Here is a 20,974-nt window from a genome sequence, read left to right as displayed (position 1 = left end):
TCACTCATTTCTTCTGGAGATTTGTTGCCTCTGTGGGTTGTTCTGTGGCTGTGCAGATGCGTGTATATGCATGTGTGCCTGAAAGTGATCATGTGTTTTGTGTGACAGATATAAATATAGCTTCATATAATGCAAAATAAATTATTGAGATTTCTTAACAATCACAATTACAAGGATTCCCAAGAATACGCCTGTTAGCACCTAATGTCTCACAGGGAGTGTTGCAGCTTGGTGTCGCTTTGGTCTGATACAAACTCTTCAGCACACTCTGAAGAAGGAATGAGAGATATAGTTAGTGGCGCCTTCCTACAGGGTTACTCTTTTCAGCTGCTACCTGTGAAACAAAGGGATGTTAGAATTGGGATTTTTGAGGAGAAACGGGTCCACATCCAAACCTTACATCCAAGTGTCTTCCCACTGGTCTTTGGTCTGGGCTGGGTGCTAGGTGGATCAGTTCCGCTATGTGGATCAGCCTTTGCTCTAGTTCAGAGCAGTACTGTAAGCCCCAGCCTTTTCCATTTCAGACATTTTTGGTTTTATAGTCTTACAGTGGAATGCAAATCAAAAGCCATGGATAACAGCAAAAAGGCTTGTGACTGCTTGGCCATCATTTTCACTTTCAAGATGTTTTCTTGGCCCTGAACAACGAGGAGGATAAAGTCTGGAAGACAGGGTGAAAGACTCATGCTCTAGACATGCGTTTCCTTTTGGAACCGAAGGGCTGTTCCCCGTGTGGGGGTGTGTGTGCCTGTGTGTGGACAGGTTATTTACGGAGTTCTGTTAAACTACTAAAAATTCAGGTCAGGTGATTAACCTGCAGTACCCTTTTTCTTAATTTCCTAAACAGCTCTGTAGCCCTCGGAATATGAGGGTGTTGTAAATCATGTCTTTGGTCGTTCTTATTTAAAAGGGAGATGTTGCTGCAGATGCTAGGTGATGTAGTTAACCTTGGCTTTGGGATAGTTGGGAGGTCATCAAATCAATCTGTCTCCGTTCTCTGAACTGGCAGAGCTCTGTGCCTGGCTTCCCCACCTTTCTCCTCGCATCTTCATCTTCCTTTGTAGCCCAGATCCTGTGTATATCATCCAGACCTCACCACAGGCTTGTTTCTCTCCAACAGGTCTTTACCCTGATGGAAATGAAATGAAGGGAGGGACTTTGGAAACAGGCAAACTGACCTTTTCAGCCCAGCTAGTCCTTGATCCAAGCTTCAGATTTCATAAACAAAGCAAGCGGTGAATGTCATGCAATGGCCTCTTTGCAAATGAAACACTTACAAAATAATCCTGTGGGAGTGAGAAGCTCAGCCTGAGACTCCAACAGACCCTGCCCATGTCCTGCCTTCACAAGTAGAGCTGCTTCTAAAGCATGAAATATGTGAGGTCCCAGCCATTCCCTGTGGTTTCACTGTACTTGTGGGTGAGTTGTAGTCGTTAACATTACAAAGCTAATATTTACAGGTGGGAAGTCATCCAGGTGGGGAGGTAGCAGTGGTGGAAAGAGCCAAAACATCCTTTCCACTAGGTAGTTGAGGGAAGCCGCCAGTGTGCCAGTGCTCGGTGGGCAAGGGGGGCACAGTCAGGGCAGCGGAAGGAAAGACTAATTCATTTTAGTCCTTTTCCAGAACCCCTGACAGTCTCTCCCAGCAACTGAGATATGCTGTGGGTCAGATGGGGCAGCTAGTGAAGTCTGTAGGGCCTGGGGTCAGAAGTTAAGGAAATCCCCTGGTTTTCCTGTAAGATGGGGATGCTATTGTCAGCCCCTGCTGGGAAGATGGAAACTGAAGTGGTCCGAGTGACTTGACCCAGGCTGCCTGGAAAGCAGAACTACACTGAGAGCCTTCTTTTTTTCAATTCTGCATTCCGGATGCAACTCTGTCAGCAGGTACTACTCAAGAGATGGAGCTTGTGGAAACCAAGACTCTTGTGTTACAAATCTGTTAGGAGCCACATGCATGCTAAACTGGTCTCCAAGGCAAGCCCTGACCAATTTCACATTTACGGCTCAGACTATTTTGTCAAAGGGAACTTTGGGTGGTGTAGAAATGTCATGGTTACCATTTGTTCCATTTTCCCTCTGTGGAAGGGAACATACGATGTGAGGAGAAAAGTGGCCAGAATACATATGCTGTTGCCCAGCAATCTTACCTGGCACATTGGTCCTAATAATTACTTTTGAGTTCATCTGGTTCCATTTTGCCTTCAGGATGGGGAAGCCACAAAATATTCTCTGGTAGCTTTCTTTCCCCATCTCCTCTGGCTGTTCTCAGCACTTCATGAGCTCAGTTAAGCATCAGATTATACAAGTCTTGGAGTGTCATGCTTCATTTTGAACTGTACTGCGGGTGTTACTGCAGTTGCCTGCCCTTTAAGCATACGTTGCTGCTTATTGCTTTCCCAGCAACCTACGGCACGGCTCCCAGCTGGGCACAGTGCACATTCCTGAGCTCTACCTGGACTTTCTGTGAGAAAACTGAAAGAGGGATTTCTTCAGCAAAGCATTTTTTCAGACATTCTTCAGTTTCTTCCAAAGATAAACCCTCAAAACAGGGCTTCTGTCAATCCCACCCATCTGACTTGGCCCCATTCTTTTTGCTTGTCCCATCTATGACTCCAGAACAGACTTTCTTCTCCTCTGAGGCCCTTGGGAGTATTGAGTGTTTGGTTGTAAAACTTGTTTCTGACTTCACTGACACCCACTTTTCTAAAACATCTTTACATTAAGATCCTGAATAAGTTTCTTTGCACTCTCATGCAGATCTTGAAGACTTTCAGGTGGTACTGCCACCTCTGTCTCTACTGTTCTTCACCCTCATTTAGCTCTTTGAATTCCAGAAGGCGTCACAGGAGCTGGAGGGTGCGCTCCGCGGCTCAAGAAGACTTTTGCTTAGCGAGGAGCTTGTGGCAGGGTTATTCATCTTCCTTCTCAAGCTGCTGAGAGCTGCCTCAGGCACAGTGGACTCCCAGGTTTCTTGCATTTGTCTGGAGAGCACTTTGATGTCTTGGTAGAGCTTTTTGAGCTTCATTTCATGATTTATACAGAGGAGGCAGTCTTCCTGTCAGCTTTGACAGGTATGCTGAAGGGGGTTTATTTACCAGGGTCTATCTCTATTTTGTCAAGGCTGTAACCTATCAAATTTATTCACTTGCTGCCCTCATTTGCTTTCCATTCAGTGCTGTTTAGGTGTTGTGGGGCCAGGAAGTTTTCCACTATTTGAATTGTGCTGTTTTTTCCCCTAGGAGGGTATCTAATAGCTCAGGGCTGCCCACAGTTCAGGGGGGCACATACCTGACTGCTGGGCCTTTTCACACCAAGATCTGGAGGTCTGTGGCAGGTCCAGTGGCTGCAGCATCTGTAGGGAAATAATTAGGCAGCCGAGCCTCTGATGAAGAATATTTTAACCTGTATTCTCAGATGTTGCGTCATTAATTAACTTAATGTGAAACATAAACTAGTCACAGGATTTACTGAGGAAATCTAAAATACCTATTGTCATTATTGCAGTTCATTAAAGTGGGAGATGGAGGTGACACCGAAAGAATCCTTCAGTAAGGTGTAGTTAAGGGTTTAAATATAAGTGTATATTTTTGTCTCTGAGATTTTGCTTTATGTGCCTAAAAGCCAGGAAGATTTCAGAAGAGCCCACAGCTTGTTACTGGGGCTCATGGGCACCTGAGCCCACATTAGAAGGATGAGTAAGAATCGTGATGTTTCTAGATTACAGAAGATACCTGATAGTAGGGCTTTGTGGCTTAGAGTGGATATGGAAGAGTGGGGTTTTGTAGTGGGTAAGATGTGAAACTGTGGTCACTTGAGCACTGAAGGAAATGCTTGATATTGCAGGGACTTGACTTTGGTCTATATAGGCAAAGTAAAATAAAAGCACAGATGGTTCAAAGGGAGAGCTGTGGTTGGTGGTGGCTCATATTCAGTAATTCCTAAAAGTCTGGTTTTCAGATGTATAGCAGGCTTATTTAAACTGTTGCCCACAGTCCAAATCCAGCTCACAATGTATTGTCTAGTGACCTGCCAGATGTGGTGAGCGTGGCTGGACAGGGCTGGAGCAGCCTAGATGTTTCTGGGATTGTGCATGGGGTCTGGGCTCTGGGTGGTGCTGAGTTGTTCAGCTGGGGATCACCATGCCTGGGCTCTGAGTAGCACAGTTCCCACTGAGTGGCTCGTGACGGCTCCAGCCTGGCATGGGAAGGATGCTGCCCACTCTGCACAGACCCCGTGCGCAGTCTCCATGCTGGAGCCCCACGAGAAGACATGCTGGGTCAGTGCAATGGTGAACATCCATCTCCCTCCTTCCCCAACACTGGAGATGTCCTGTGGGAGGAAATGGGCATGCACCATCTCCCCAGCCTTCAGCCAGTGCCTGCTACATATGCACTGAGCCAACAGTTCCCTGCTGCCCTGCTCCCTAGGCGGTTCTTGCTAGCAGCCCCTGCCAGCCCTTACCCACTGCTCCCAGCACATCCTGCACCCATGGGAGAGTGCAGCGGAGCTGGAGGCTTTGGGAGGGAGGCAGGAGGGACTCACTCAGAGGAAGGTCTCCCTGGTATTTTCCTGGCTGTGTCCTCTTCTCCCTGTTCTTCTGAGAAGGCTTTCAGTAACCAGCAGGCAAGCTGCCCTGGATTTCAGGAATTGAAAGGGAGAATGAAGATGGGGAAGAAGCTGGGGGTGGGAGGGGATACTGCAGTTTCCTGAGCCACATGCCAAAATAACTTGCTTGGGCCATGGTAGGGAGCAGCTGCCTATGCCCCCCATGCCCAAGAGCAGTAAAAGTAGTTCTGGTTGCTAACTTTTATCCTATATATCCCTTTTTAAAAAAGGAAAGTTCTGCTGTGCAGTGTGAGACAGTAAGCAGGGGTATGTCGTTCATGTTATAAATGCAGGAGAGAGATGTGTAGGAGGGCAGTCAGGGTGCCTGGGGAGTAAGGGGTGCAGAGGTGATTTTGATCAGAATTCCCTAGCTGTCTAGCTACAGTGTGAGACATGCTTTTCCGGGTGGAGAGGGTTCCTTGGTTTTGTTTGTTTGTTTATGGATACTATACTTTTGCAAGTCTTCCTTTTTCCTCTGACTTCGGGATGTGGATCAAGCATGGTAGCTTGGAACTGTGCAAAACCAGATCTGAAACCATGCGGATGACAGACTGTGACAGATCTTTTTAGAATCACCTAGCGCTACCTAAGCATTCAGGAAACTACTAATTAGAATGAGACAGTTTTACTAGCAGGACAGGAAAAGCAAAGCAGGAAAGCAAAGAGTTTTTCACCTGCAATGAAGACTTCCTTGGCATTTTTTGCTCACCAAGAACAGGACAGAGCTGAGGCTGTTGAGGTCTGAACTCTTCTTTGAGGTTGTCTGCAAACATTCAGTAGCACACAGGAAGGAATTTGTGTAGCCTCCAGGGACATAAATTTTAAGGAGGTTCCTAAAGGATAGTGGGTATTGGCCATGCCTCAAAAGGGGCCACACAAGAGGCCACCTTGAAGAAGAGTGTTGTGCTTTAGACGTGGCTATTTTGAAGGTGCAATACATTAGACACACCTGGCAGATCCCCTTTTCGTTGCCTTCTTAACCCAGGTGCGTATATGAGTTTTCAAGCTTGTGCCTCTCTGGGGAAAAGTGGAAGATATTTATTTCAGGAGTGTCTTGTGTGCATCATTTATATGCTGAACACATGCCATGTGCTTTCTACAGTATTTTTCAAGCAGGCACTGTCGTTCTCTCAGCAGTCAGTGAGCAGCCTCTGGTTACAGTGCACTGGCAGCTCTGCAGGTACTGCAAAAGGTCTTACTGCCTACTTAATACAGAGCAAGGGCTTGGTCTCTTGTCACCACAAAGGCCACATTTATAAATCAGCAGTAAGTGCTAAGAGTAAAACATCAGTGACTTTCAAATTGTTCCCCCTTTAGTCCCCAAAGTGTATTTTTTGCCCTTTGGGGTGAGGTGGGTGGGTAGAGAACTTTGTCTCATTTGCTTTTTTGAAACTTGTTGGAAGTACTAGTGAGGCGGCCATGTAATTTGGGTTTGCCTGCAGAAGAGGACAATCTGAATTGTAAATAGCACCTGCTAAATTATTATTAAGAGAAAGCTGAAGTGGGAGGAGTTCGTGGAATAAAGCATCGAGTCTCTTAACAAAAGTCATTCGGTTTGTTTTAGCATTGTCCTCTCTCTGCACTCTACATACTTTAACTCATGTGAATGCTACGGGGAGTTACATAAGTCATATCAAGGACAGGGAAGGCTCCATTAAATCCAGTTACTATCAATTGTGCGAGAGCTTTAACGGGCTACACTAAAACTCATTATTAAAGAAAGGAACTATCAATTTTATTTAATGCATCTTACCCAACCTTGATTCTGCCCCCAGCCCAGAGACTCAGCATGCACAGAGGTGATATAAAAATCCGAGCTGCACTCTTCAGGGCTCGGATTTACTTTAGTTGTTCCAGAGTCCCGGCTGCTACCCGACCAGCTGATGGGCACTGCAGGAGGTTGCCCTGCACCCACGCTAAGGCAAGAGCACAGCTTTAGCCCAGGTGGGTTTAGCCAGTGTGTGTTAGCAAAGCCCCGTCTGAGCTTGGCCACTTTTCTCAGTGTAGCCAAAAGGCTCAAGTTGTAAATCGTATTACGGACTCTAATTTGGAATTTGATCCCTCTAACAAACCATCCAACTTTTATTCACATTTATTCTGAAATTTAGTGTTGCAATGGAGTAAAGATCTTGTGAAGAAAAGAACATGCCACCAGCACAATTTGATAATGTCCTCAGGAAATTTGGGGTTGTGTTTTTCTCACAAAGGCTGCACAGACAAATTTGCAATAAAAATGACTTTGCTGCAGAAGCCTTTTTTCCATCACCAAGCTGTCAATCAGACTGTAATTTCTTGGTATCGGACTATGCTGAACAGCTAGCCGAACTATTCTCCTTACGACTTATGCCCCTAAAACATCAGCTGTGAGAAAATTATTTTGGACAGAGGGAAGGAGATTTCATACTTCTTTTTTTCAGGGAAAAAAAAAAGTAGTTCTTTTACAATGAGACACAACATCTGAGAAGTGCAGAAGAGGCAATGGTGGAGTTCAAAGTCCTCTCTTTAGCCACAAGACAGCCCTGCTTCCTCTCCCCCCTCTATTTTTGGGGTGGGCGGGTGGTTCAGTTCTCATGCTCTGTCCCTGTCCCCTCTGCTGAAGCTGTTGCAGGGACAGTGAGGGGCTTGTTGTCGATGTGGAAACCAATCCCTAACAACAACTCATTTCACCAAGGGGCACAGACAGCCGTCTGACGTTGACAGTGTTGGGTGACTGCTGACCTTGTTTTTAGCGTCAGCTGATATAAACTGGAGCTCCGCCAGTCTGCACCAGTTGAAAGTCTGTCTCTTAATGGTGGCGATTATCCTGGTTTTTACAGCAGCACTGAGAAAGTTGCAGCTGCTGTGCTTTGCATCAGTAACTTTAATTTGGGGGTGACTGGGTCTTCTGGAGTTATTTCCAGGGGAGCGTGTGAGAAGAACCTCTCTCCTTTTTCTGTGTCAATCTTTTTTTTTTTTCCTTTTTATTTTGTATGAAGAGATATTGCTCAAGCACGCCATGGAACGAAAGCCATAAAGCTATAAATTACACCTCTGCTAGGTCCACAATATGTTACCAATTACATCTGCTTTATTATTCACGTCCAGGGGGAAAGCATACATCAAACCAACCCCACTCTCCAGAAAGGTCGGTACTGTACTAGAAAGAACACCGTGACTCTTCTTAATCAGTGGAAAAACAAACACAGCTTCGGCTCACTCACATATGATATTTGTGTCCAGGATGACAAGTTGAGTAATACTGCTGCAGTTCTCCAAGCTCGCAGCGTGCCACATGCTAAGACATTCATGGCAACATCGTCGCCCTGTGGAAAGGAGAGAGGAGAGCGAGCGGTTAGAGGGGCAGGAGCTGAGGGCGGGGGAGAGAGGGATGAGGACTGAGTTGTGGGGACCATGGGAATTGCTGCCAGGTAGGTTGGGGGGGATGAAAGTTCATACGAGATGCAGCAAACACCCTCAGAAAACACATTAAAGCCAGAGGTCATGTCTGTAAAGGAGAGCATGCTGCAGTTTGCACTGCTTCGTTGCTGCAGAGGGGTTAGAAGGGTTTTGTGTTGCGTCTTCCAGCAGTGGTGAGGATTTTCCCACTTGTCCTAATAGGGCTTATTTTTTTGCGTCCACCCTGTCTTCACAAGTTGATCACTGCAGCAGGAAGGAAGGTGGGGGTTTTGAAGCAAGCTGGAGCGATTGCTTTGCTGGTTATTTGTGTGTAAGTACATACAGTGATTTTTTGGCTCACCATAGCCCCCGTCATATGCGGTTCCTGGGCTTTGGGCTGCTGGGAATTAACTGGAAAATGTGTGTTGGATGTGTATGGGTGTGTTTGCTTAACTGTGCTCCTCATCTTTGGAACCGTGGAGTAACTTCCCTTTTTTCTGTATGTGGGTATATGTATATGCATGCATGTATGCATGTGTACATATGAATGTAAAAGGATCTTTAGAACAGAGCAATGCGGGTGTTCGTGGAGGATGGGCTTCTCTTAGAAAAGGGAGCCGAGTATTAAACGTACTCGCATGTCTCCACACAAAAAAGTCATCCATGTGCATTGCAGAGTTTGTTGCATTTTTGTCACTGAAGCATTCATTCAGCTTTTAACTTTTCTAAGTTGACAACAAGTCAAGGTTATGTTTGTACTTAATAATTCAGCAACGGTGCCAGCTCAGCATATTGTCTTTTTCTTTCCTAGTCATTCTGGTTTATTAAAAAGAAACAATGACAAGAGATAGAAGGGTTGAAGGAGGCTGTGCCTTTCTGCTTTAACTCCATCCTGCCCCTGACTTCTACCATAGGAATCCCCATAGATTTGCGTGGTTCACAAACACCTGTGTGCCAGCAGTGCCATCCTTACCCTGGGATGAGGAAGCTGGCAGCAATTCCGGACTTGGATGGCCCCTTTTCTGTGTGTCACCTCTGCTTTTCCAAATTAGACTATTTTCTGTTTCAGTGGATTATTACCCAGACTCTTCAGTAAGTCTGTTTCAATGATATTTTTTGACTTTGGTTATAAGGTTGTGGGTTTCTTTTTTCTTTTAATAAAGGTGTAGAAGATCATTAGCCCTTTTAGACTGGAAGGAACTTGCAGTAAAATAGGTTTTTGTCTTTTCTTAAAAAAATTAAGGTATATTAGCACCTGATTCCACCACATGCTAGTTTGTACCTTGCTTCATTAGCAATCCTGTTCATTTCCAGGGGATCTTTTTCCAGTTATGATATTGCCACTGTGAATAAGAATAGATGAACACAGTTTTATCAGTCTGAGAGAACTGAGAGCACACAGTAAAGCTCATGTTGTGTAACTCCCATCTTCACTGTCCCTGAGCACAGACAAGCATTGTGCACAATTCCCACACGCAGACTTGGCAAGCAACCTGAAACATCATCTGCTGTTTCTATCCTGGCTTCTCAACTTTGTCAGCACACCTCCATTTTGTCACAGTGTGTCATCTCCCATTCCCATCCCAGCCCTCTGCAGACCATAAGCTGCACTGTGGTTTTATGGGAATAAACAGAGGGCTTAAGTCAGAAACACCAAACTGTTTAATATAGGATAAGCCTGAGGATTTGAGATTTGGCCTCCATAGGCAGATACTTTACAGTATTTTACATCAGTTCTTCCTGAGAGCTGGATATATTCTTGGAGACAATGGGAATAGGAGTCTCTTTAGGCAGAGAAGGTAAAAATAACATTTACATTATCATTATTAAAAATGGGAAGAGGGAGAGGGAGAGAGCAGAAATACTTGTTGTTGTTAGTATAGGTCAGTCAGGAGTAATGATTTACTTTAGAGTATAATATTTTATTTGTGTTGGGTATGTATTTCTGGAAGAACTTGACTTGTGTGTGTGTGCACATGCTGTATCAGAAGTCTGTATCCCACTTTCCCTTATTGCGACTGAACACATAAAAAAAGCTGGGAAAGACATCTTGACACTGTCGTTTCACTCTGATGTTGTATTGCAGGTATGGCCTCGCATGTGCAAGTTTTCTCTCCTCACACCCTTCAGTCAAGTGCCTTCTGTAGCGTGAAGAAACTGAAAGTGGAGCCGAGTTCTAACTGGGATATGACTGGGTACGGCACACAGAGCAAAGTCTACAGCCAGAGCAAGAACGTACAGTCCTCCCAAGCAGCCGCTGCCGCCGTCAACGCCTCCCTCCAGATCCCCAACCCGAGCATCCCGTACGAGCAGACCATCATCTTCCCAGCCAGTACAGGGCACATCGTGGTGACGTCCGCCAACAGCACTTCTGGTGTGGTTGCAGTGTCTGGGCAAACACTGGGCGGGCCACACAACCTGATGCGTCGCAGCACTGTGAGCCTTCTGGACACCTACCAAAAATGTGGACTTAAGCGGAAGAGTGAGGAGATTGAGAACACGAGCAGCGTGCAGATCATCGAAGAGCACCCACCAATGATTCAGAACAATGCCAGTGGGGCCACTGTAGCCACTGCCACCACCTCCACGGCCACATCCAAAAACAGTGGCTCCAACAGCGAAGGGGATTACCAGCTGGTGCAACATGAGGTGCTCTGTTCCATGACCAACACGTACGAAGTGTTAGAGTTTCTTGGCCGGGGAACCTTCGGACAAGTAGTCAAATGCTGGAAACGTGGCACTAATGAGATTGTGGCCATCAAGATCCTGAAGAACCATCCTTCCTATGCCCGGCAAGGCCAGATTGAAGTGAGCATCCTGGCTCGGCTGAGCACAGAAAGCGCGGATGACTACAACTTTGTCCGCGCATACGAATGCTTCCAGCACAAGAATCACACGTGCTTGGTCTTTGAAATGTTGGAGCAGAACCTCTATGATTTCCTAAAACAAAACAAATTCAGTCCCTTGCCCCTTAAGTACATTCGACCAATTCTCCAGCAGGTAGCAACTGCCCTAATGAAGCTGAAAAGTCTGGGACTGATTCATGCTGATCTCAAGCCAGAGAATATCATGTTGGTAGACCCATCCCGACAGCCATATAGGGTCAAGGTCATAGACTTTGGTTCAGCTAGCCATGTGTCTAAAGCTGTGTGTTCTACCTACCTTCAATCCAGATATTACAGGTAAGAAACTGGGCTCAAATAACATTACTGGAAGAGGTATTTCACCTATAGAAATTTTCCTTCATTTTTGTAAATAAATGAGAGCCATTCCTTAATCCTAAGCTGGGGTGGCTCTTAGAATGGGCTTCTGATGAAAGGAAAAAATGGTATCATAGCCTCTTGAGGTTTACTTGCATTGAAAACTATTGTAAAGTTGTAAGTAACTGTAAAATGTTAACTGTTGTAGGAAAAAAAAAAAAAAGAGTTTGTCATCTACAATTGACAGAATAGTTCAGAGGAGACTTTCCTCCCTGTCCCTCTGTCTTCATTTCCTTCTCTCTGGGACTGCTTCCAGAAGAGGAACTGGATCTGGAGAGTCCACATTTCCTTTCCAAGTCAGTGGAAGTAGGTTCTTGGTTTCAGAAAGGCCTTAACCTAAACTATCATTCCATATGTTAGTTGTATCTTCCAGCCTTCTTTCATAGGTGAAACCAGGGTTTTTACAAAAACAAGGTTGGGCCACAGGAAAACAACTGTATGGATGTAGAAGATGCTCTGTCAAAGAGTAATTTTCACACAGGCTGTGAAGCTAATTAATAGGAGTCAATGGAAGATTCCCACTGGCTCCTGTCAGCTCTGCTCCAGGTGGGCAGGCTGCCTGGCTGGGCTGGGATCACCTTTCTCCATGCATGAAGCTGTCAGTAGGGATGAATGAGTATTGTCAGTAATTTTGGGTTGGACTGAGGACCTGTCATGGACTCTTGATTCCCACTGGCAGTGCTTTTAATTGCAGGTATATTATGTGCTAGGGTGAAGTTCTGACCTCTGCATAGGTCCACCCAAAGCAAAATGTATGAACCAGCCATATTCCACCTTGGTCTCTTAAAGAGTTTCAGCAAAGGAAGCTTTGGTAAGCCCTGGAGTGTCATCCTCTGCCTATGTCTTGGCTCCGAGACACAAACTCTCTGTAGAGGTTCTCCTAAGCCCCTCTTGCTGGCTCCAGTCAGCTAGGTTCAGTATCCCAAGGACAGAGAAAAGCAATCATGCTGTTAGCTCAGGGGTGGGGGAAAAAGAAAAAAGGGGGAAATTGTCTTTAGATGAGAGATGAATTTAGAAACGTTCAGGCCATGTTTTTGTTGTTGTAATTCTGTGAAACGGGAGCAAGGAGGGAAAATGTGATCCTTCTTGATGTCTGATTTCATGAAAATCTGTCCTGGCAGCATGCACAGCTCGTCAGCTGAGTTACAGAAGAGCAGGGTAGTTGCTCTGTTTGTAAATAGAAAATAATCTGTCTTATACAGGGAGATGAAAAACAGCATGAGCTGATATCAGTCCCTTTTCCTGCTTCATAGATATGGCAGTAGCAAAGCCCACCAGAGCTCTGGGCAGGGGAAAGAGTTAATTTTCACAGGAACAGGAACTTTGACAGTGTAGCACTGCAGCAGCTGATTTTTATCTGTTTGTCCTTTGCTCTGAAGGAGGCCAGAGGAAAAAAAACACCCTAGTTTATACCTCAGAAGAGGCTTAGTAAATGAAATATTCTACCTGATGACAGTCCCATCCTCCAGGAGAGACATGTTTCTGTGGTAAATATACAAAAGCTTTTAGGGTTGCAATTACCTGGCAGACTAGAAGAGAAAAAAATGATAATACAGGCATTTTGTTGTTGAGTTATCTGTGATTCTGCATTAGCAGCCTAGGTCCCAAGCTGAAAGACAGAAGGGGCAGCCAATATGAAATATGTGACAGAAAGCAGAAATGAAAGAGAAAAATGGTTCATTCTCAGCAACAAACAAGGAATATTTTTGTGGCAGTCTCTGGGGAAGAAAGGGCTTGATAACATTTGCTTTTTATATTTTAAATTTTATTCCTGCCCGGTCTGAAGTTGCAACTTCTTAGATAATAAGTTCTGTCTGTCTAAATCCTCTCTTGTTTACCATGCCTGAACTGATGGGGGGATGGGAAGAGGGGCAGCAGCTCACCAGAAAAGAAAAAGAAAAAGAAAAGAAAAAGAAAAAGAAAAAGAAAAAAAGAAAAAGAAAAAGCTTGTTGAGATGAATTACATCAGCAGGGGGCTGCTGATGAAGCTAAATTCAAGTCATGAGGAAAATTTATATTCCTCTTCATTTTCTGATGGGGAAAAATACAGCACAGAAAAAAGACCAATTCTGCTCCAAAGAGAAGGAACTTTCACGCTAGAGGAAACATAGGACTTTATAAAAGTTTCATATGTCTTCCATTTAATTTACACTTATTTTACTTGCTAGAGTATAAAAGACAAGGGGATGACTTCAAGAAATGGCACATTTAAGCTGAATGTGAAGGAAAAGCTTTCTAAGAGTAAAATCTCATAGTAAGTAAGCAAGCCAAAGAAGTGACAGAAGGCATGTCCCCTGTGCATTTAAGGGAAGACTAGGCAGAGCACTAGGGCATATAATGTAGAGGTCAGTCCTCAACTGGAGGTCCTTTATGATGGCCTTTTGGGAGCAAATATGGGATCCTCTCCATATTTTATTAACAATTCACTTTTTCTTCTACCTCTTTTTTTTTTTAACATTACTCTCAAGAATGTGGTGGCCAAATCCATTCAAGTGAGGAAAGTTTTATGGGATCCTGTTAATTCTCAGAGCAATATAAGACATTTCCTGTTCCTGTAAATGGTAGACATATTTTCTTCTCCCAGAGGTGGAAGACAGAAGTGACTTTAAACCAATTTCATGTTCTTTCTTGACCAGAATCTGCATAGCCCAGCATAAGCTAGAACAGTCCCAGGGCTGTTGTCTCCTTTGCTTGCAGATTGCACATGAATCGTTTGCCATTGCTGTCATGTAACAGGCTCTGAAGTTAAAAAGAATTCCTCAGCCACATTTCCCGGGGCCAGAACAGTAGGGAGACCTTGCAATGCTCCTTGCAATGTTCCTGCAGTGCAATCACTGTAGGAACAGCTCAGGAGCCAGCACTGAGTGCTCCAACATCAGAAGTATTTGTGCCATATCAGGAATGTTGCTATCAGGCCAAGCCAATTCTCTCTGGAAGGATCACAATGATGTCAAGGTGGCAGGGGAAAATACAAGGTATCGGAAAAGGTCGGCAAAACTTCTTTAGTCTAGCAAAACTTGTCTCCCTTCCCTCTCAGAGGACATAGCTTCCTCCAGGCTAGATTTGCTGCCCTAATTGATACTCTGGAGATTCCTCTCCCTCTCTCCTGACTGTAGAGGGACCTGAGAGAGACAGGCCACGCGAGGCTAATGTGAGGTGTTTGTAAGCCAATGAGAATCAGCCCCTGCAAGTGCAGCAGTGTCCCCTCCCTGCTTGCCCAGCCCAGAGCTGCATTTCTGGTTTAAATGTCTGAGATGAGCACCAGCCAGAGCCTGGCTGCAAGAGCATCTAAGGGGTTGGGGGGCAGGCTGCACCGTGGTCCCTGGTACTGACCTAAATGACAAATGACAGAGGACCTCACAGCCGTTTGCAGGCTAATGACTTCAGCCTGCTGCAGCTGAAGAACTGCTGGCCCCTGTTTCCTAAGTCCTTTCAAAAAATCTAATAAAGGGAAACAAGCCCAGAGTAGACCACGGGCCGCAGGTAGGATCCGCTCGCTTACCTTGCCAGCCCAACCACATCATCCTCACCCCCGACACCTGATGGCTGTGTAGCCCAAGAGCAGCTACTCTTGCGTAACTCTCCTCCCCCTCCCTGCCAACGGCGGGGGGACCACTTGGGGACTATCCCACTTGGTGCTAATTTCGTCTTAAGTTTCTTGCATCACTGCTCTAGCTAAGTCAGAGATTTTGTCAGTGCTGTGGTCAGAGTTGTCATCAAAAAGTGGGCGTATTGTGAAGAAGATCAGCCTCCTTCCTCCCACACATCTTCAGTCTGTAAAGTTACTGTGGTGCAAAACATGCCTGTTTCAGGCCTGTGTTTCTCGTGTCACGGTCTCACCCTGCGTGTATGAAACCTGGCCAGTTGCCGCTTTAGCGTTCCCCAGTATAAGGGACAGTGTTCCCCACATGCCTCCCATCACCCTGGTTCTTGTTGTCACATATCACCGACCAAGCCAGTCCAGGTCTGGTCAGTGACCCTTCAAAGAGGCAAGTAAGCGGCGACTCAGTCACAGTCTGTAGGTACCTGTATGGGGAACAGACTTTGGTAAGAGAACTGCTGTGTCCAGCTAACAGCGCAGAAAGAGAGCTAGTGGCCATGAATTTTAAATGGGCACATTTAGGCTAGAAATGAAGCCTGTTAACAGTGCAAGAGACCAAAAAGCTGCAGTGGATTCTGCATCACAGGGTATCTTCATGGGATGTTTTTTTTTTTTTCCTAAAACATGCTGCAGTTTGAAAAGGAGATCATTCAGGTAGGCTCTGTGATCTCTGTTTTGCAGGATGTCAGACATGAATGACCACAGAGATCCCTTCTGGCCATGTGTGGACAGCTTCCAGGGAAAACTCACATCTTGAGAAACGCAGCGACTAGGCTTCAGCAGATTCCCCCATCCATTAGAGTCAACATTCACACACTAACGTGGAAGAGGGGGTCGTACTTTCTGGGAGATGGGGGTTTTTTGGATGCTGTATAGAGCTGCAGTCCTCACTTCTGGGAACCAGAGAGGCTCCATATTACACAGTTGAAGCACTGGAATGGTCAGAGCTGCAGGTCCTCTTTGGGACACTACAACTATGTTACCTTAACCCCCTTGGTTTTTCTTTGGTGCTCAGCTGAAGCAGCTGCTGCGTTTCCCCCCCGAGATGACTGCATTTCACTTTTAATGAGATAAAGTCTTTGAGAATTTGCAAAGTACTGCAAATGTAAAATAATGGCTGTCACCCCTGGACTATTAAAAGATAGTTTTGATGCCTTGTTTTAAAAATATTTGGTATGTGCAATGCCTGACCATGCCTACTTTGTCTACTTTGTAGGTAAGCGGCCTTTGCTGAAATGTTTGAGAAAGAAGCTGAGTATCAGTTTGGGGAGGTGTTTATCTTTATTGGTCTGGTTTCAGATACCGCAAGAAAATAAGCAGGCATAAAGTGCTATGCACACGTTGTCAGCTGTCCAGGATCCCTTCCATAGTAAATAGGGAGGCCAGGTACAGGTTTTCTTTAAAACTGGCTATACGTGCTTAGCCGGGTGAGTGCTGCTCCTGAAGCATGCAGGGGGCTGGAACTGGAGATCTCGTCTTGCCACATGTGGACACCATGTCTTGACAGGTATCAGTCCTCTAGTAGTGCTGACAGGGAGCCAAAGCAAGGCAGATTCCTGAGCAGCGCCCTGACGTCTTCCCCATCGTGTGACTCAGAGCGCACGTCATTCTTGCCAAAACTGCCCTTTAAATTAGGTAGTATTAATGGGAGCAGGGATAGGCTTATTAGTGTACTCAGTAAATTGACATTTGTTAAAATCCTTGTATAGCAGTGCTAATGCAATTAAATTCCTAAAGCTTTTGCTGTTCTGGACTGCCACGCTTCTTTGCAAAAACATCTCTATCCTACACTTAACTGCTTTAGCAATTGCAGGACCCCCATTGCTCTGCCAGTCCCTTTCAGTTCAACCAGCAGCATTTGCTGCTTTGTTCCTCTGTTTCTCTAAGGTAAGGAGCTAGGTAACGAGCTAGGTAACGGGATGATTTTAGGAGGAAAGTTTCCTCTTGGGACTGATGTGAAACCACTGAGTTCATCACAGAAGTCTAAGCTCACGCTGGGACCCCTGAGTGCAGGCATAATTTGTGAAGTCACTGCACCCAGGGCACTGCCTGTCCCTGTCCCTGCTGCAGCGCTGTCTTCCTCATGTATCTCTCATTCAGCTACACGTTTACAAAAGGGAGAAGCTTGCAGAGTCATTTACTCCGCTCCAAAAGGATTATGAAGGTTGTGGAGCTACACACCTTGTTGCCATCTCCTTGTCTCAGCCTAACAATGTGTTCCATGGGCTTTTGAAAAACTGCAGTTGTAGGCACAGAATTATAGTTGTGCTGTGTTCTTCTGTGATAAGCATCTGCATAATCCCTTTGACTGACCTTTCACAGTCAACCTCCAGGCCCACTGGTATTCAGAGAAGGACTTGAACAGAGAGTTCCCTTCTTCCTCCTAGTTTCTTACTCAATTTCAATGATTTATGACTGAAATATGACAACGCTTTGCATTAGAAGCATCTGACAGCCCGTAGAGACTCATGCTATTTCAATAGTAGAGACTCTCAGTTTCACTGAGTGATGATCATGCCTGTTAGGACTACAGTCTTGCAGAACAGGCAGCACTGTATAGAAGGCTTTGTGGAGGAAAGCAGTCTCCAAACTGTAGTTTCCAACTACTATTTTAAGCAGTTCTTCATTTCTTTCCAAAGGACACTGGAGTTCAGAGTTGGTTTTTCAGAACCAAAATTCAGCAGAAATTTTTTTGCAAAAACAATATCGGTATTAATTGAATCTCAGTTTCATTGTATCCAGACCACCAAGTCTTGGAAGGGAATAGACATTTGACTGAAAGCTTTTGGCTGTGTCCCATTTCTGTGATAGTCAGGCCAGGTTGGTTTTTGGTTTACAGAACTAGAGCATAGGTAGCTCCTCGCCAAGTTCCTTTGTGTGTAAATCACCCAGAGCAGGCATGGTAAACAGGCAGCATGCCCACAGTGCATCAAAGAGAAGATACACGCTGCGTATATTCCAAAATACCCCTCTTTCTGGGGTCTAATTTAAAATGGAAAAACCTGTGCTTCAGCCTAACCAATCTCTTCAGACCCAAATGTCCCTGAGTTTTTTTCTACTTAAGCCTTCTTCACAATTTCCTAGTTTCTTTTGCTGAGGGCGGACACCCCAGCTCCTCCCGTATCCTGTCAGAGTTAGCAATGAGTCCCTCTCTCTGTGATGAAGTGGCAGTGCCACCGCCTCTCGCTGCCCAATTCAACCACTTGATCCCTGCGTGGAGCTGTAAAGGCTGTCGCAGGAGGGGGTTGTTTATTTGTTAGTCAAATGTATAAACTATGCCCAGTTGTGCACCTCCAGGCCCAAGAGCACTTCTAGCAAAGTGCAGTTTGTGAGGAACAAAGCAGCGAGGCTTTTGCAAACACAGAGAAGTTGCCACCCCTTCACCATTGCCTGGGGAGAGGGAGACGTCTTGTGCCGCTTCCTTGGCCTCATCCACCTCTGCGAGTCCTGGAAGGCTCAGATATCTCAGCTGAGGGCTGGGCCAGCTCCTTCTGTCCCCTGCTCCCCTCCCTGAAATGCTGGCCTATATAGCAAAGACAAGGGACTGATAGCAATTACTCCTGCAGATCTTGGTTTTATCTTGGTGCCTGGAAAGAAAGGAACCTGCGTGTAGACAGGGCCCAAACCATTGGGGGTGTTGTCAATCAAAGATGAGTGTGCGAATGGCAGCCCGAAGCAAACGTGATGGTCAGAACATGGGCTTGCTCACAGCTAATGCTGCCCTTCACATGACGGGGGTTGTTCATTCTGGGTCATCTGTTATTTTCAAACCCTCTGCCGTATTTCAATGAGATAAAACCCCACAGATCATAGATATGGGGAAAATGGTTGGCAAAGTCCCACTATGCACTGATAGAAAAAAAATTAAATAAAAATCAAATGAAAAGATTTTTGGCCATCACACTCGCCATTAATTGTTGGAAAAAACAGAGACCCTAAGAGCACCCCAAGATCTGGGCTTTAGGTCATCTGTTAACCACACCCTGTCTTCCCTGCATTTTTTCCCTTGTTCATCATTGTTAGAGATATTTGCATTAAAAAGAATGTTTGTTTCTTAGGAGTTCCTAATTTCCAGCTGTTTATCTTCCCCGCCTGAAGTTAAAATCGTTCACAGCAGATATGGAAAGGGATAGGATTGCCAGTGCGACAAACGACAAGCGGAGGATTATGGCTTCAGGTGGGGGGATAAGCACCAGGAGCAGATGAACTTCTAAACAAAGATCCCTCTTTTATGAAAATGGCAGTTGTACAAAAGAAGAAGCAAAACACAGAAAAACGAAGGTAAATGCAAATTCGCTTCTAAAAAAAGAATGTTTTCCCAAAGCTGCCACAGCTTTTTAAGCGTGTCAATGATCCTTTGTTGAGGGAAAGGCAGCCCTTTACATGCAAGCAGCACCTTCTGCAATCCACCTCCCCGCAGCCTGCGTGTTTTGATACATGTCCCCTGTGCGCAGGAGGAGACTCCTGCTGCCAGGCACGAGGGCTTGGCGTTCAATCCCTGACTCTGCCACAGACTCCCTGGCTGACCCTGGGCAGCTCACTTCACCTTCCTGCGCGCCCGCTCCGGAGGGATAAAATTTTGGAGCATGGTGCTTCTCTTCTCCCTTCCCTCCACCCGCTCTCCCCCATAACTCCTGCACCTTCCCCTCATGGGCGTTCACACCGCCCGGCACAGCGTGGACCCAGGCCTGGGTCTGGCTCTGGGGCAGCTTTTGGGTTGCCCCCATTGCGTGACTAGGGGCACGATGGGGGAAGCACTGTTAAGCAGTCTTGGCATCACTGGTCAGAGTGGGGCGAACCTCCCAGAAAGCAACAGCTTCTGCTTTGGGAACAAACATGCTTCAAAGGCAGCTGCACTTATGTGCCAGCATACCTGCAAGAGGGCTGGCGACAAGGAGGCACTGTGCAAATACACCCCTGGTACCGATTTGTGTATTTCCACTTGAAGTGATCTGGGAACTCCTGACATCAGTGTCCACGAACTTTTTCCTACCTGGCATTGCATCCTAGTGTAATCCCTACCTTCTGTGCTCTCGCTACCAAACTAATTTTGATAACACCAGGAGGAGCAGTTCAAGACTCAGAAGTTTGTCTACCCACTTAAAAATTAGCCACAGGTGTTCTGGGCCTTAGGACTTTTTTGTTTTTTTTTCTTTTTTTCTGCTGCTACTCTCTCTCACACACTGTCAACAAAACGAGCCAGTCACAGGATTTCCTGCCTTCTATTTTTCTTCCTTCAAGCACAGTAAGTCCCTTTTAGGCTGCAGCCTGATGAAGTGATGTGAAAAATCAAGGTCACTTTCCTATTTACTGTATCAGGGCAGGTCTGCAACAGCTACAAATGGCTAGCTTGTTTTACTTAGAGCTATTTACCCAAGAGAAATCTAACCCCTCCTATTGCAGCTATTGGCTGTGGCACTCGAGACTTCTTCTCTGCAGTAGATAAAACGCATCCTGTCTTTGAGTAAAGATGCCTGTGCTCATGTCAGGGGCTGGGAAGAGCTGAGCTCGGTACCGTGACAGGCAGTTGCTTCTGCAGGGGTACCTCTGTGCGACGGTGCAGTTAGCGGAGCTAGAGCAAGGACTTGCTGCAATAGGAGTGAGTTTTCTGCTTTTACGTGAGAGACACGAAGTTTGGTTGCTGCTCCAAGCTGCCTACTTCTGTGGCTTAGAGTTTGCTTCCCTTTCTCCCCTCCCACTCAGGTCGCTTCCTCACCACGTGCAGAGGAAATGGAGTGGGGGAAAAGGTGCTCTTTCATTCAGCCCCAGCAACCGAGCAGCAGCAGCAGCTGCTGCTCGTAGGAATGGTAGTGTGGTGACCCACAAATGCTGCTCCAGGAATAGGTGGGCACCGAAGGAGAAGGCGCTGTGCTCCCATGTTGGAGCATGATTTTCCGTGCCCTTCTCCACTTATTTCAACACTCGTGTGGGTCAGTGCACTTGCTGGCTAATAACAAGCGTGGTGACTGCTGAGAAGCAGAACGAGATGATGGGCTGTTGGCAGGAGATCAGTGCTCCGAGTGTGAAAATAAGAAGCATTATAAGTAGCGAGATTCATCATGTTTGCTTCTAAATATGAAAAGCAGCATTAGCAACACAGTTTGCACAGGATTTCAGGGATGCTTTGCTCATG

General features: G+C 45.8%; 1 protein-coding gene across 5 annotated transcripts in view; it reads left to right on the top strand.

The window, feature by feature from the left end:
* HIPK2 (homeodomain interacting protein kinase 2) overlaps positions 1-20,974 on the top strand; it is a 139,108-nt gene that overhangs the window by 36,005 nt on the left and 82,129 nt on the right. For all 5 annotated transcript variants that reach the window (XM_067308191.1, XM_067308177.1, XM_067308186.1 and 2 more), the window contains exon 2: positions 10,067-11,162. In XM_067308191.1, coding sequence (XP_067164292.1) covers positions 10,067-11,162 — 1,096 coding nt within the window. The remainder of the gene's footprint in view (positions 1-10,066; positions 11,163-20,974) is intronic.

The sequence above is a fragment of the Apteryx mantelli genome, chromosome 1 (genome assembly GCF_036417845.1).
Source record: "Apteryx mantelli isolate bAptMan1 chromosome 1, bAptMan1.hap1, whole genome shotgun sequence".
Taxonomy (NCBI): Eukaryota; Metazoa; Chordata; class Aves; order Apterygiformes; family Apterygidae; genus Apteryx; species Apteryx mantelli.
The sequence above is the reverse complement of the archived record's forward strand: the minus strand, read 5'-3'. Positions and strand labels throughout refer to the sequence as shown.